At 43.5% G+C, this 17,196-nt stretch overlaps 1 protein-coding gene across 3 annotated transcripts in view; it reads right to left on the minus strand.

The window, feature by feature from the left end:
* Window positions 1–17,196, minus strand: part of sema5a (sema domain, seven thrombospondin repeats (type 1 and type 1-like), transmembrane domain (TM) and short cytoplasmic domain, (semaphorin) 5A) — a 207,564-nt gene that overhangs the window by 83,074 nt on the left and 107,294 nt on the right. For all 3 annotated transcript variants that reach the window (XR_001572682.3, XR_001572681.3, XM_015955301.3), the window contains exons 10-12: window positions 11,779–11,983; window positions 9,001–9,208; window positions 7,531–7,648 (exon numbers count right to left, since the gene is read on the minus strand). Coding sequence is in view for 1 of the 3 variants with exons in the window: in XM_015955301.3 (XP_015810787.3) it covers window positions 7,531–7,648; window positions 9,001–9,208; window positions 11,779–11,983 (531 nt within the window). In the remaining 2 variants the exon portion in view is untranslated. The remainder of the gene's footprint in view (window positions 1–7,530; window positions 7,649–9,000; window positions 9,209–11,778; window positions 11,984–17,196) is intronic.

The raw sequence follows: 17,196 nt of genomic DNA on the forward strand, positions 1-17,196 counted from the left end.
GAAGAAGAAGAAGAACAAGAACAAGAAGAAGAAGAAGGAGAAGGAGAAGAAGGAGGAGAAGAAGGAGAAGGAGAAGAAGGAGGAGAAGAAGAAGGAGAAGAAGGAGAAGAAGAAGAAGAAGAAGGAGAAGAAGAAAAAGAAGAAGAAGAAGGAGAAGAAGAAGGAGATGAAGGAGAGGAAGAAGAAGAAGGAGAAGAAGAAGGAGATGAAGGAGAAGAAGAAGGAGATGAAGGAGAAGAAGAAGGAGAAGAAGAAGGAGAAGAAGAAGGAGAAGAAGGAGAAGAAGAAGAAGAAGAAGGAGAAGAAGGAGAAGAAGAAGAAGGAGAAGAAGAAGGAGAAGAAGAAGAAGAAGGAGAAGAAGAAGAAGGAGAAGGAGAAGAAGGAGGAGAAGAAGAAGAAGAAGAAGAAGGAGAAGGAGAAGAAGGAGGAGGAGAAGAAGAAGAAGAAGAAGAAGAAGAAGAAGAAGGAGAAGAAGAAGACGAAGACGAAGACGAAGAAGAAGAAGAAGAAGAAGAAGAAGGAGAAGGAGAAGAAGAAGAAGAAGAAGAAGACGAAGAAGGAGAAGAAGAAGAAGAAGAAGAAGACGAAGAAGAAGAAGGGTAGTAGGCAGTAGGGTTCAAGCGCGCAGTACACAAGTGTGCCGAATTGGGAAAGGGAGCATCAACCGCGACACATGCCAGGATGTTGGTTGCTGTCTGTGCTACTTTTGAGAAATTTTTAGAACTTTCAAACAATTTTTTGACAAAATTTACATTCATTGCTGGCCACATTAAATCTCAGTCTAAACTATTCAGAGCATGTTTAAATATCATTGATCATCTTAAAATGAACTTCTTTCATTAGAAAATACATTTTTTTCAGAAAAGGCACTTGAGTCGTTGCTCCACCTCATTCTCAAAACTCCCACGCAGTAATGAATTTTTGGTAATACTCTTCTCTGAAGTCTGCATCGATGTGGACTTGGGTGATGTGCGGATCAAGGGTGCAAAAGGGGTGTGGTCAACTTCTGCACTTGACAATTGGGACACCCTATGCACCTGCACCCCTGGACAGCATAGCGCAAGAAGAAGATGGTCATGGCACAAAAATGAAATAAATAAAGCACCCATAGATGCCACCCAGGCACAAACCATCCCCCCCCCCCCCCCTTTTAAAAGACCTGGATACACCGCTGTTAGTTATGAGCTATAAACACGAGGAGGACGCATCATAAAATAATGCTGAAAATAATGAAAACAACAACAAAAAAGAATGTTTGGAATGGACATAATCAGGACGCAGAGATGTGAGGAAATAAAAGTGGTGAATTCACGCAGCAAATCAGAATCAAACCGGAACGCTCGGATATTACAAGTGGAATGAATTACAAGCGTTGAGCGTTCAGGGCTGCAGAAGCTGCAAGCCCATGTTAGTGTAGCATTTCAAGGTGATTTAAAAATGCAAAGAACACTTTCGCACGAGGAGCGCGGTCGTCATCTGCTTTGGCAGAAGCAAAATAATGTCTGGCTCTTACCGGTAACTGAACTCTGCCGTGGGGCTACATGAGAAACGCTCGAATGAGGCAGACAACATCTGAAACAATGGGCCAAAGAGGCAAACAAGTACAGAGAGAAAGACAATTAAAAGCTATATTACAATATCATTCAAGCAGACCCTGCATGTGACTAGGTAATGGGGGTAATATCTACTGAATTATTCACGCCACAATAGACAGAATGTAATTTTGTGAATTATTCCACTATGTCTTTTGTTATAAAATTAAACAATTATTTTGTGCAGTTGAGAATTTTTGAGTTTTATGTGAATTACAAGACTCAATCAGAGCCTCTTGGTGCAGACGATGAGCTTGTTTCGTCCTAAATGTCTTAGGAGGAGGGGTTTAGTGGTTTGTGTCCAAAAATGTCACATTGTGACTAAAACTTCTACCTTTTCTAACACATTGGAACAAGCAGTTGCCTGTTTAAACACACACACACACACACACACACACACACACACACACACACACACACACACACACACACACACACACACACACAGGCACGACTGTGATGCCAGATGGTGTTTGTGAATAGGTTGGTAAAGTGTGTCTCCTGTTTCTGCCTACGCAGGACGACTCGGCGCGCAGAAACCTAGACTGGCCTTAAACTTCAGATTAGCACTTTGTAGGAATATGCAGCTGAGCAGACACTCAGCCAGCGACAAACCTGTTAAAGGGCTCTCGCTGAGTGAAAGTTAGAAAAACAAACTTTATTTTTTTATTTTTCACATCTTGTCAGTAAATTGCTGCAAATATAATTATGTCTTTTCTGGCTTTAATCCCTGTATGAAACGGCTTCTTTAAGGTGAAACTGTTTTATTGTATGCTTTAATTTAAAATGAGTGCTTCTTTGCATATTTAAAAAGCTCACAACAAGAAATCATATGTCTACATGTGTAGTGTTGGTACAAACACAGGCCCGGTGCTGTGCAGGAATGTGGGCTTTCTTTTCTTTACAACAGGGATTCCCAAAGTGTGGTGCGCACACCCCCAGGGGTGCGCGAGCTGCCGCTAGGGGGTGCGCGAGGTGAAAAGTGTAATGGCTGCGGAGCTCAGAGAAGTCTGTCATGTGTCACCATTATTGTAGAAACTCATTTGTGGGTGGGCCAAAGAAAAAGTAAGTGGGCCCAATAAATGTAATTGAAAACAAGTATATTTTTGCGCGCGTGTCCTCCACATGTGCCCTAACTTCATAATAATAACAATGCGCCGAGCTTCAGCACTCTGGCCTGCACACGCCGATATGTTCCGTATTTGATAATTTTTAACGTTGTTGGAGGAATCTGAAGGTGGCGAGTCATTCTGGCAGATTGTAATTAACACCTGTCTCATGCAGGTGTTCTGACGTTGTAAACTTCACACACAGAACATTGTGGATGTAACAAAATAACAAGAAAGGATTCCCATTCAGGCTATTAACAGCGCGCTGAAGATCTGAAGTTCAGAGTGCTTCTGTCAGAGGTCAGACGTGTTCCAGCGGAACCACGGCTCACGGGTGCACAAGTGAGCACATCTGGGCTGGGCAGTAACGAGACGCGGTGACTTGAGCGCACACACACAGATTCAATAAGCACGCACGCTGCTTTAACTCCGGCGCGCCGTCAGACTGAAGGCAGAAATGAACGCTGCCTCCACCGTGATAAAAACTTTTAAGAGGTTATTTCTCATTCAAGGTGAAATTAAGATATTAGCTTCTGGGATGAGTCGGGTCCGCTCCAGCCAGTGACTCCTCATGAACCTGACCACATCTCATGTTACTGCAGCATTTGTTATTCCAGTCTGCGTGGCAGCGGATCGCAGATTCAGCCACACCATAAAACAGCAATAAGTCGGTCTGAGGTAAAAGTGAACATCATGGCTATATCTTTTCCCCTACTGACATTTGATTACGCACAAGTAGGTGATCAGCTCAGGTTTACGCAGAGCAGAAGGAAGGAGAGCACTCTGGCCGCACAGGTTAAACGTTCCTACTTTAAGAAAACCGTTAAACTGCATTGTTTATGTGCTACCTGGGCACTCTAAATATTTATTTAAAATTAAATCAAAGGAAATTGTAATGGTATCGAATCTTCATTGATTACTATTTAAAAAATGAAAGTGATGGGGAATTTTTTTAACCCTGACTGTTTAGCTTGACATCTGATATATATATATATATATATATATATATATATTTATATATAGCCATGCCCCGATGTGGGGGGGGGGGGGGGGGGGGGGGGGGTTTGCGTCGACATGGTCGGGACATAGAAGGGGGTGCGCGGCTAAATAAGTTTGGGAACCACTGCTTTACAACATTCAGTGCGTTTACATGCAGCCAGTAACCCTTTTAAAACCCGAATATTCACAATAACCCGGTTCCGCAGGTCCTTGTAAACACCGGCAAAACCCCGGATATGCTCATAACCGGGTTTTTAAAAACCCAGTTCCTACACCTGGGGTAACCCTTTTCTAACCCGAATGTTTGGTCGTGTAAACGCATGTTGGGATATCCTCATCAAAGCGTGTGTTCTGCGCATGCTCTGTTCGCAAGGAATCTTGGTCTTTTGAGTAGCGAGACGTCTTGTATGCGCCAGAACACCGGAAGTAAACAACAAGTTGGGGCACAGCACCACACTTTTGGAGTGACGGGGAAACTAAAGCGCAAACAAACGCGGTCGCTATCTCTTCCGCACTGGGAAACATGTTGTTGTTTTCACGGATACCGGAACAAGAACCAGAAATGACGCATATTGCGTCTGGACGTAGTCCATACGTCCTGACGCTACCCCAACGTCCGCATTTAAATCGGGTTATGCAAGTTAGGGGTAACTCTTTTTATTTATGCTTGTAAACGGGTTATTCTGATCAACTCAGAAACCAGAATACCGACCTTAACCCGGTCATAACCCGGATATTGGCTGCATGTAAACGTAGTCATTGTTGCACGTTGATGTTTGCTGGCATTCACTGGAGCTCAGCTCTTTTAAGTTGGGGATTAGCCGGGCAATCATGACGTGATGCTTTTCTTTTACGAACCATTCTGTTGCAGATTTGAGTCAAGCTTCGGCTGTTGAACAGATGGCCTTACACTGGACTCTAAAACACTTTGGTATGTAGAAGCTAATGGTGGATAATGTCGTCAATGTCCTGTGGATTACAAACAACCCAAATCATCAACCTTCCACCACCATGCTAGTTGTAGAAGGTGCTTTCTGGAATTATTATTCGTATTACTTATTATAATAATAATAATTTACATACTGTCTCAAGTTAAACAAAAAACCTGCAAATGGGAAAGATTATTATTCTTTGTTATTGGTGTGGAGATTTAATCTGAATTTTAATCAGAGAATTAAAATTTGCTTCTCATTTGTCTAATTTTAGAGAAAAAGAGTAAAATCTTCTACCGTGCGAAGAAAAGAGGAAGAATACACCATCTGTAGACAACAGCGCTAACCGCTGCACCACCGTGCTGCTGCCAGGCCAGCTGTTGGCCCTTAAATGTGAATCTCAGCAAATCAAAGCAAACAGAAAATGTCTCCTGCTTGACATTTATTAAACAAACATAACTGGGATCAATCATTCTGTCTCTTCTCCAGCCACCTAACCATGTTACAGAAATAATGCTGATAAATTATGCAATACACAACTGCCCAGTTTACAATCAAAGATCGGTTAGCTAAACACGTGTGTCTGATGTGAGAATCAGACCTAGAATAAATAATGAGTACCAGTTATTCACCCGAATAACGCTAATGTCGGTCTGTAGTTAGTTACGGTTATCCAGAAAATCTAGAAAGCAGGAAAAAAAAAGTCCTGTGGATTAATAGGTTGATAAATGTGACGCAATACCCCTTTTACCAGAATGTGGTGACACAGCGTTCTTGTGTGTAATTATTTTTGTGCCCAGCAGCATGAAAAACAGGAAAAATCCTGTCTGGACATCATGTAATAGATTAGTGAAGTGCTCTCGAATTAATTTATGAGTCTTAGTCTGGCAGCCCGCTCTTATTTGTCTAGATGTTGCTAGATGATGTCTATCCCCGGCCAAACCGGCTCCTATAAATAAAAAGTCCCACATGTAATAAAATCAGAAGTGTTAAATATTCATTAAAACATGGACGCTTGCACATTCATCTCGTTGTTCACTCACAGCCTTGCAGCTTCCTTCCTTACTGTGACAGATCTGTGCAGTGTTACAGTAGAAATATAATTTATAAAAGTGTTATTTTATTTTATTAGGTGTTTTAAACGTAGAGCAGAAAACACAACATCCTTCATAAGAATGTGCATGGGATACAGATCTTGATACCTGGGACTAGATGGAAGTCCAGCTGCTCTTCCGATTAGGATGTGGCGGGATTTGGAAAATCTTCATTGTGACGGCACTCGTGCTGCTGCTACTCTCACAGTGTATGTCAAATAGGTTTTCTCAACTAATCTCCATATTCCTGAGACATTCTCCCGTGCCCTCATCATGCTCCATATGTCAGCAGCAAGTTTCTACGGTGATCCTACCACATCCTGGCTCTACAGGTCTCCTGTCAGGATGCAGTAATGTGCTCGAACCCTGACAAGCTAGCTCGTAGTTAATAAGGTGATGGGATAGTAGCCTAGGCATCGGGTCAGAGCCGCCAGCCTTGCACCACTCAGAGCTCCCACAGTATGAGACATCACTACTACACACACCCTCAGCACTCTGATACACAGCAGCCATGATAATAAATCAAGAAAACCCTAAAACAGACGTCTTTGCACAAATAATCATTGACCCACCACACTGGGCCTCTTGCAGCAGAAAGAAATTTGTTTTGAATTTTCTACTTGAATCACACTGAATTGGTCAGAAACTAAATTATCATGGGTTCCAGATGGCTATGACAGCTTCAAGTCCAATTAGAAAGAAAATATGAATCGTGCAACGTTCAAAATAACAGGAACCCGAGGACGCAGCCCTGCAGCTCACACCTGCAAATATTTTCAGACATCTCCAACAGTGGCAGTCCAGTTCACACAGCAGGATAATTGTGTAGATTTTTGACCAGTCCTCCCCTTCCGACAGCTTTAAGGATGTGCTCGATTACCGTAAAAGCTCTGAAGATAATCTTATCAGATATTCCTTCTGTGTGTGGTGTGTTAAAAGCTCTCTGGTACCCTTGAAAGGACGCCGGGACAACACAGATCATAAATCGGGGCTTTCCAAAAACGTCGATCCAAGTTTCGAGGCCAAACGAGCGTGCTGCCTTTTGATTGTGGCGTGTAAAATCAGAATTTCCCAGAGGAACCTATCCTGAGGGATCAACATGGTTAATCTGAGTCTTTAGCCAATCGTAAAGCAAGGTGATGGAGGCGTGCTGCACGCTCCACCACCACGTTTCTTCGCTCCAGGTCAAGTTTGATCTCTAGAATTTTTACGAGATTTCTCGTGTGACCGGGGAATGATCGTGAATGCAACTTGTTTGTGTGTAGTGTGACGTTTTTGCCTTATGACCGGACACCACACACTGCAGGACCAAAACTGGTGTATCCAGAATTTTCTTACCACCGTGTGTGTGGTCTGTAATGTTTATTAAACCATCCAACCAATTAAAAGAAATCCTGTTGTGTGAACAGGGCCTTATCTACTGGCCTAATATGGTCCCGGAAACCTCGCCAACATCGCTGCAAAGACCATTCATGTCCTTGTGCTGTAAACCAAGTCCTCCTTATCCTACATCTTTCAGCCCTTCCCAACAATAAAATGATTGTGTGAAACAAGAGTTTTTAATCCAGAGGCTTAAAATGACTAAAGTCTCAGGTGCAGGATGATCAATGTCTACTAGAAGCTTTTAGCTGCAGGCATTGTTGCACAAGAAGATACTGAAAATAAACTTTTACATACATTTGCCACCCAGATTTATAGTAGTGTGTAAAGAAAACATTACCACGTCTAGCTTTTTTCCATTTCTGGGTGAAAGACATGACGTTTTTCAAGCTTTGCACAGACTAGAAGACTGTTCAGTACTCACAGGACATTTGGAGATGCTCTGCTCCCACTGGCTCATTCTGACACTCTCCTCCAAGGTAGTGCATTTCTTCAGCAACAGATCCCATCCACAGTAGGGGTCTCTGGCTCCTACACAGGCTCTAGACGGTAAGAATAACATCCTCCATTAGCAGGCATTTATTAAGCTGTCATCTATCCATACAGACGGTGCCGCATTGTGGGGCAGCGTGAAGCGAAACATCAGGTAGAAGAGCGAGATGGAAGAGGAAGGTCTTGTGAGAACAAAAAGATGTGCGGAAAAATCTGAACTTGGAGGGAAGTGTCATGAGGAATTACAAAAAGGGAAACGCTGCAAGAGGAGAGTTTTAAGAGAGAGTAAAAGACTAGATTGTTGAAAAAAAAAGGACCAAATCTGAGAAAATAACACCACTTAAATTACTTTAAATATTATATATTATAGTCAGGAGAAAAAATTCTGCACCTTCACTACATTTTCAGTTATCCACTCAACAAATATTCACTCAGGATTTTTCAGTAAAGATAGAGTTTCTGGCTTTCCTATAAATATTTCAGCAGTTCAGATGGTTTTTTGAGCACAATAAAAAAAAAGGATGATGTTACTTTTTTCCTCATAAGCAACTCATTGCTGACAGCTCGGTGACATATCGTACGGCCGCGGGCGTCAACGCTCCGCGAGATGCCCTTGGTGCGGATTTCATAACAACGAACAGAGCGGAGACACTAAATGAGAGAGCTTATGCAAGCCAAACATGATCAAATGGTATCTATTCACATATAGCTGCTCAAATAAGCCGAGACTTGTGCTTGCAACGTTGTCTGGGTAGCTAACAAAGAGCAGACAGTAGCAGATGGCATCGGTTGGGACACAGATATCAGGGATGACGACGGCGGTACAATAGTGGAAAACAGGACAAACACATTTATGTCTCGGGGGTCAGAGAGAGAGAGAGAGAGAACTAACATTTCAAAGGTAGCAGATAATGTCACTGATGAATCCCAAAAGCAGCCGGCCCTTGGTTCTTTCATCTGTTGTCTATTTTCCCCTCAAATTGTTTTTTGAACTTTTACTGAAAGTGAAAGTATAAAAGATGTGCTGCTGCAGGAGCAGACGCTGGCTCGGCATGTGAACGGAATGTGATTCTACTTCACTTCATGCAATCAAGAACGAGAGTCAGATATTTGTTTTCCTAGCAGACATAAACATAATACGTCTGATCGTCAAAAGACAAAAGGACCAACAGCTACCCAGTCAAGGAGACCGGGGGCAGCTAGGGCACCTCTAGTGGCTCAGACAAAGCTGATTTGGAGGGTTTTAAGTTTCTGCAAAGCCCCCTGAACAACACCAAGGCCTGGTCCTCTCTGATAAAGACTATCTTACGAAGGAAGAGGCTTTGAAAACTTTTGGTGTGAGCACATTTGCTTTTGACAGCTCCCGCTGAGATTAATGGCGTTTGTTTGCGCATGCACTCACTCTCTGCTCTTGTGGTAGCTGCATCTCTTGAGTGGGATCTTGATGACCTGGTCCCTTACGCCCACATAAAGCTCGCTGCGGCTGTGCAGGATCAGCAGGCTTCGTATGGGCTGCCTCTTCCTGGGCGGGAACAGCTCGATCTCCTCCAATAGGCAGCTCCCTGTGGACTGGTTGAGAGGAGAAAGCACTTTCCTGATCGTGCCGTAATCTGGAAGAAAAAAAAGACGAAAGGCAGATGTGGTCACAAGAAAGATGAGGAAGGGCGATTATCCTCAAGAGAAAAGGTAAACTAATGGAGGAAGGCATTGAATTAAAGGCACTGGAGAGTAGAAAAACAACAAAGAACATATACTGGAGGAGAAAAATAGCACACAAGCCTGCGTGAACGATGTGTGAACCACACAAAAATCACTTCCTAACAGAAAAGCTGTGAAAACAGCCCATGAGAAGGAGAGGTGGGGCCAGATGTGCCAGGCTTTGGTTATGGCATCAATATGCAGAGCTGTAGATGGAACAAGGGATTCAATGTGGCACCTGAATGCATGATTTCTGGCCTACTTCTACTTCAGGGGATATTCTAAGGGATAAAACCTCTTTGTTGTGTTGAGAGAGATAGAAGCGTGGAAATCTGTGTCACTGTGAATACATCCTGACCTTTTATTTTGCGCTAGGCGGGCCCTGAAAAATGCAGTTCGAGGCAAATTTCCTTTTGGGGAAAGTTAAAACAAACATAATCTATTATTCATGCAATCCCCTGGGTGAGCACAAAGTAATTAGGTGTACAGTAGCACCAGAAGAGAAGAGGGTGAAATGCTAATAGGCAACTTAAAGGCGGAGAAAGTAAAAGTTAGGTCCTGCCCCAAGCAGCGTGGGCAGTAATGACATTACCATTTCGTGCAACAAGCAGTACAAAAAGGCTTTAATTTAAGCTAAATCGGAGTTCAAGTAAGTGCATGAAGGCTGTAGCTTTACCGTGAAAGCTGAATTTATAGTGCAGTGTCAGCAAAGCGAATTACGGCCTTAGTCTGACTTCATTCTGACTTTTAATATGGCCAGAGCTCAACAGTAACCCCCCATGTGATCTCGACATCTCCCAGGTGTAAAACGCATTCACAAATCCGGCGCTGCAGCAACATTATACCAAACGCCGCGGCACAAATACCGCTAAAGTCCTGCAGCGCCGTGCCACCACAACGTGTTCAGAAGACACGACGTGGCGGCAGTATTACACTGATTTGCTGGCATGGTGTGTCTTCTTCAAAGGGCATTCATCCCCTAATGCAAGAAACACATTGGACCACTCATTTGGGCTTTAGAGGCAGGATCCAGAATTTTAATTTTAAATAATCAATACAAAATTAGCTAAATGAGCAATAGTTGATATAGTGAACCAATCACCGAACTTTGTTCCAGTTATGTTTAAGACAAAATAATCCCGCTCCAGAGCTTGCTGAATAACAGTTTAGATGAAATGCACAGCAATCCACTGTTCAGGCCAACGAACCTCACACCTCGACGTTTACGGACTCCCAGTTGGAGCTATTAGGCTCCCCACAATGGCCCCAATCAGCGGGGAGCGTTTGGGCGTTAATAACAGCATGTGATTAGATACAGTATGGGCACTAGCCACTGGCCCTGGCAGTGTTTCAGATGTTTTCATTAGTGTCTGGTTAGTGTCTGGGGAACTTGCTACGTGGGCTGCGCTGGATCACTGCTACACTGATCACATCACCATGCAAACAGTGAGAGGGTTTTTTAAGGGAGATGCCAAACACATGGCTGGTGAACTGGAACAGACTATAGGAGTGTGTATGTGGGGGGAAAAGAGAGGCTCACTGGGCTTATATCAGACACGATATGTGAAATACCCTAAAATAACACCGACCCTTCAACAGGAGGATCACGCTGACATTTCCCAGAGGGCTCACGGTTCATTAGCACAGTGAAGTGGGTCACTACATTCAAATTCTGTTCTGTGCATCTGTTTCCAATCCACGCACTCTGTCACAATCCAGATCCTCAAACGCCGGTGACTAACCGGTGACTCTTTTCCACACTTTGCTAAGTCTAACATCACATACTAACATACCAGTATGACCAAACAATCCAGTGATGAGCAGATGGGACCACAGAGACACATGCAACAGTCTGCATGTGCTCTTAATCATCCATCTGTCTTGTTTTGACACAACTTGCTGTTTTCTGGTGTTTATAACCAGGTTTTAGTGACTGTGTGTGATTTGTGTTCGTATGGAAAGCACGTGTAGGTAAAGAGAAGCCAAGCTTATGTCAAAGACAAAGCTTTGATCCTTGCATGATGATAAAACAGAATGATAGGTAATATTCATCTTCCTACAGGCTAATTCTTTTGTGTGCAAAGTGCACTTCAAGCCTCTAAAGTCGAGCATTTCTTTGTAACAATCACAACTCAAGGCTGAATAAGTAAGAGTCATTGTAAGCAGTAAGGTATAAGTTAATTGCAGTCATACTTCTTATGCGGGACTGTAACGTTGTGTTCTGCTTTTGTGATATTTTGTGACCTTTTTGAACTAAATGCCACCCATTTCTAAGTAAAAGTGCAAAAATATTCTGTGTGAAGTGGCTAGAGATCCTAGCTGAGGACGGCACAACAGAGGGAACACAATCTTAAGGTGACCTGACGTTGAACAGCATCCAAATAAAATGCAAATGAAGAAAAGAAACTTGTTGAGAGTTGCTGACACAAACTGTAAACTTCTTATTCTTGCAGGAAAAAGGAGGTTTTTATAAAGAACATACCAGTGGCCAAGTAGATGATGTGAAGCAGCGTGTCTTTCCCCTGCACCACATCCACTGCGATGTGAGTGAAGCGGACGTTGTCCTCCATGAAGTAGGGCACAGGCACCACGGGTTGGACCACCTCGTGCATCAGCAAAAACTTCTGAGCGTCCTGCAGGTTCCTTTGAGTCAGGTTCACATAGGAGCCTGAGTTGATGGTGCCACACTGTGGAAACGATGGGAGGAAAAAATTGAAAAAGCAAGCTTTGGCTCACTAGTTTGATAAAAGCCAAGCTTAATAGGCTTAAGATTTTTTGTTCAGAAATCCCACCAGAGATGGAAAATAGAGGGATTAAATGATTAAATGAACAAGGATTTAAAGTCAATTGCTGCCTCTTTGCAATGGTTTTGGTTTCCTCCCAACCTTAGGGCTTTGTAGAGACAGAGGCTGATGGAAAGAAAGGGACTGATGGATGTTTGACTGAATGGGTAGTTATCTCTTTTATTAGATTTCTTCTCATATGCATATATATTGCTGGTAAGTTTTATAGGTTTTCATGTATTATTGTTTCTTGATTGTGTCTTTTTTTAGCTCAAAGATAATAACTTGAAAAGGTTTTGAGGGCTTAATGTTGTCGGTGACTATATTTACACTTAAATAATGCATTCTTAAAGGTGCAATATGTAAGAATGACATCACGTGGTCAAATTTGATCCATTTTTCTAAACAAAAAAAAATCACTTTCTCATTGCCATTCCATATGTTTTATGGCTGTCACCAGTTACGAAGGAAGGCCAGAAGATTCTAGATAACAAGTAAAGATGAGTCATGAACCATAAATTGATAAATAGATAAATACATTGTCATATCTAGTGCTAGCACTCTAGGATATTTTACGAGGGGAGCACTTACTACAGGTTTTTTGAAAGTGTGTTTGTTAGCTTGCTGTTATACAGTCCTGAATGACTCATTAAAGGAAGTAAAATGCCATGATTGACCCATTGTTCACTTCACACATAAATTTCACTGAAGTATCCAGTTGTTGGTAATTGAAAAAGTAACTTGAGATATTTTTATAGCTTAATGTTTGCTTCTAATTCACTGTTAGCATTGTTAGCTCAACTTTAGCCTCTAGCCTGCTTCACCTGATATTAGAGAAAAACAAAAAGATGCCTTGGCTTCTTAGGGGTACAAGAAATACCTTCTAGGTCACTCCTGTTTACTGGCTTCGGTTCATTAAAGTGACAGTGTGTATTTTTTCTGGCAATACATACCTAAATCATTGCAAGTAAGCGGTATTTGGGGCCATCAACCAGCTCAGTGGCTGCCCTGGGACTGGGATATCAGGGTTCAAATTGGGTCATACCAATGACTTTAAAAATTGGACACAATTCCTCGCTGCTTGACATTGGATTGGGGGTTAAACCACCAAATTGTTCCTGAGCGCAGCCGTGTCTGCAGCTCGCCTCTCCCCATGGGGATGGGTCAAATCTTAATCTGTTTTTGTGTTCCAGTAAGAGCTTACCAATGAATGGCCAAAAGGGTAAAAAATCCCCAGGAACGCAAACTCCGGCAAAATGACAAGCACCCAGAATCCCTTTCATCAGTAACGAGTGAAGAGGAAAATTTGTAAAACAACATTTATAAATGGCGAAAGTTTTGTAACCATTTGTTACACATCAGTAAATGCATGTTGTCCTCACGGGCTCCCGTAGGAGGAAACAAGGCATCTAATATGGTTAGACCCGCTCTTGTATTTTAGACCCAGTTTTTATGGTTATATGTAATGAAGCCGCCAATATTTTTCAACAAATGGGCATCATTTATTTAATTTTCAACATTTTGATGAATATTTCCAGAGATTAATGGCAAAAACTACACACAAGTCTTTTTAAACAACTTTTTCACTGTTGTTGTTGAAGCACAAATGCCAACGCTGCCGCGTTAGCTCGAAGCAGATTGATGGTAAACAGTAACTACGTCTCTTTAGATTCTTTTGAAAGGTGGAAAACTGACAACCGGCTGAAAAGCAAATCTGTTCCCTTCTAACATGACCGAGGCATTGGACTGTTTAGTGATTATTTCACTGTAAAACTCTTACATATTGCTCTTTTACATAACAACAGCAGTCAAGCAGAGAAAGTTTCAAAATGTCACATTTTTATTGTGCTGTTAATTACATTACAATACTACGTTTTCTAGTTTTGTTATCTTCATTTGTAAAACTGTAGATTCATGATGTGGTGTTGGGTTGTATTCTAAAATATCTTACTAGAAATGTTTAGTTTGACAAACTGTTTAAACACCACATAGGACTCCCCAAGTGATGCTTAAAAACATTGCTGTTATATGTTTCCTATAATGCTAATTTATCACCAACACTTTACCAGATTTGATGAAGCTGATGCTGCTTGAATTGGAAATGCAGGCCGCTTTCTCCATCAAACGGAACATAACAAGGTGAAGCACAAAGCCGGTGCAGCTGAGCGATGGCCGGATGAGAAAAGCTAACCATGCAAGTCCTTCTCAGTAAAACAGGACCAAAGCTGGGTTTAGGATTGTGGATATAGTCCCGCTTTACAAAGGACACCAAGAAACAAAAATATGCCATGGATGGCCACTGCCCCACCCTGAATGCCTGCTTTAATTGTAGTGTCACGTTACTCCGCGCTAACTGAGCAGCTGCTTTATTTTTAGGTTGGATCAGACTACAGGTGGTAGTTACAGAAGCCGCAATATGAACACTAAACAGATCAATCCCTGGTCTTCACGGAGCTGACAGATGAGAAATCATAAAGGACTTCCCCGGAACAGTGCTCTCCACATCACGGGATGGGAAATTACAGTCTTGACGGACCTGGACCTCCTACACTGTGCACCCAAGTGTCTCAAATGTGCCATTCAGAAGCACACGTCTAAAATTTCCATTTGCGGTCTGCCCTGTGTGCATGAATCCCAGAGAAGCATGAGTGTTTTTCTGCCACGGTGAGGAGGAGTCAGGTGCTGACCAATGAAGGGCTATTACATCTGTGGACGCACCGAGATGGATGCTGTGATTTCCTCGGCGCAGTCAAGGTGAGGGACACAACCATCATTTGGCTGAGGGCCCATCCAACACTCAGCTGTCCCCTCTCATCACCGCTCCAAAGTGCTCTTCCAGGATGAAAAGTGGCTCTCAGAAATATAATTGTTTTATAGCATTTATTTCCAAAATGTGTGGGGTTTTTTTGTTAGTTTTTTTCAAATACCGTCCTTACTTGGTATTTCTTTACTTATCTTTTATTTTCCAGGAAACTATACACTGATTAGGTCGCCACCAGGTCTGGGTATGAAATTAGATTTAATTTATGATCATCTATAACTTTGACAGGAGCACTGAGGAAAGTGACACTTTAATTTTTCTGCCTTCTAGAACAGATACCTTCCATCAGCTTCTGGGTTTTAGTCTAACTTAACATACTTTCCAAATTACGTAGCCAAGGAGAGGATGTTTTCTTTCCCATCCATCCATCCATCCATCCATCCATCCATTCATTTTCATCCGCTTATCCGGAGTCGGGTTGCGGGGGCAGTAGCCTAAGGCGAGAGGCCCAGACTTCCCTCTCCCCAGCCACTTGGGCCAGCTCCTCTGGGGGAATCCCAAGGTGTTCCCTGGCCAGGTGAGAGACATAGTCCTTCCACCGTGTCCTGGGTCTACCTTTAGGTCTCCTCCCAGTTGGACGTGCCCAGAAAACCTCACCAGGGAGGCGTCCAGGAAGCATCCTGACCAGATGCCCGAGCCACCTCAACTGGCTCCTCTCGATGTGGAGGAGCAGCGGGTCTACTCCGAGCCCCTCCCGAATGACCGAGCTTATCACCCTATCTCTAAGGGAGAGCCCAGTCACTCTTCGGAGAAAACTCATTTTGGCCGCTTGTATCCGTGATCTCGTTCTTTCGGTCACTACCCAAAGCTCATGACCATAGGTGAGGGTAGGAACGTAGATCGACCGGTAAATCGAGAGCTTTGCCTTCTGACTCAGCTCTCTCTTCACCATGACAGACCGGTACAATGCCCGCATCACTGCAAATGCAGCACCAATCCACCGATCAATCTCACGCTCCAGTTTTCCCTCACTTGTGAACAAGACCCCAAGATACTTTAACTCCTCCACTTGGGGTAGGACCTCATCCCTGACCCAGAGAAGGCATTCTACGCTTTTCCGAATCAAGACTATTGTCTCAGATTTAGAGGAGCTGATTCTCATCCCAGCTGCTTCACACTCAGCTGCGAACTGCTCCAGTGAAAGCTGAAGATCACGATCTGATGAAGCCAACAGGACCACATCATCTGCAAAAAGCAGAGACCTGATCCTCAGGCCACCAAAACGGATGCCCTCCACACCTTGGCTGCACCTAGAAATCCTGTCCATAAAGGTTATGAACAGAATCGGTGACAAAGTGCAGCCTTGGCGGAGTCCAACTCTCGCTGGGAACGAGCCCGACTTACTGCCGGCAATGTGGGCCAAGCTCTAACACCAGTCATACAGGGACCTAACAGCCCATATCAGAGGGCCTGGCACCCCATACTCCCGGAGTACCCCCCTCAGGGCCCCCCGAGGGACGCAGTCAAATGCCTTCTCCAAATCCACAAAACACATGTAGACTGGTTGGGCAAATTCCCACGCACCCTCCAGGATCCCCCTAACCCCAAAGTTCCACCATCTCCGCTTCGGCACGAACTCCGCAGCAAAAACGGTCTCGTTGTAGTCAATCAGAGCTGTTCCACTACTGCGGCCGTGCGGCGCAGTGCGCCGCCCGCCGTTCCGCCATCCAGCAAAAATAGGATCGATTCTATTTTTGCCGGACGCCGGAGCACCTCCGCAGTCAATGGACAGCAATCACAACCGCCCAACAGGAAAGGGAGCAAGCACAGCTTCCGTTATTTCACAATAAATCGATAACAAAAAGCGTTTTTTGTTTCATATGCACAGGTTTAACAACTTTTAACAACTATCAATGGCGGTTGAACTTTAAATGCACAAAAATAAGCCATAAATACGGTTTCTACTATCAAAGCAGTCACGCTTTGTTGATCCAAACACTGCTGATCTCTCAACACAAATGATGGGCAGATTAAACAGTTCATTTCAATGCTTCTCCCACACAACGGGTGTTTGGATCTAACTTCCGCATTTACTGCTCGGACTGTATCGCAAGATCTCGAAAATCCCGCGCATGCCTTTTTGCGCACATCAGGTTTCCGCACCGGAGCGGAGCTGTTGTAGAGCGGGTATAGTATAATTTGTGTTAGGAAGCGAGCGGCAGCGGAAAGTGGGGGCGGAGCGGAGCGGAGATAGTGGAATTTTGGGGTAAGGGTATAGAGCTGGTCCAGTGTTCCACGGCCAGGACGAATACCACATTGCTCCTCCTGAATCTGAGGTTCAACAATCCGACGGACC

The sequence above is a fragment of the Nothobranchius furzeri genome, chromosome 7, assembly GCF_043380555.1.
Source record: "Nothobranchius furzeri strain GRZ-AD chromosome 7, NfurGRZ-RIMD1, whole genome shotgun sequence".
In the NCBI taxonomy this organism is placed as follows: Eukaryota; Metazoa; Chordata; class Actinopteri; order Cyprinodontiformes; family Nothobranchiidae; genus Nothobranchius; species Nothobranchius furzeri.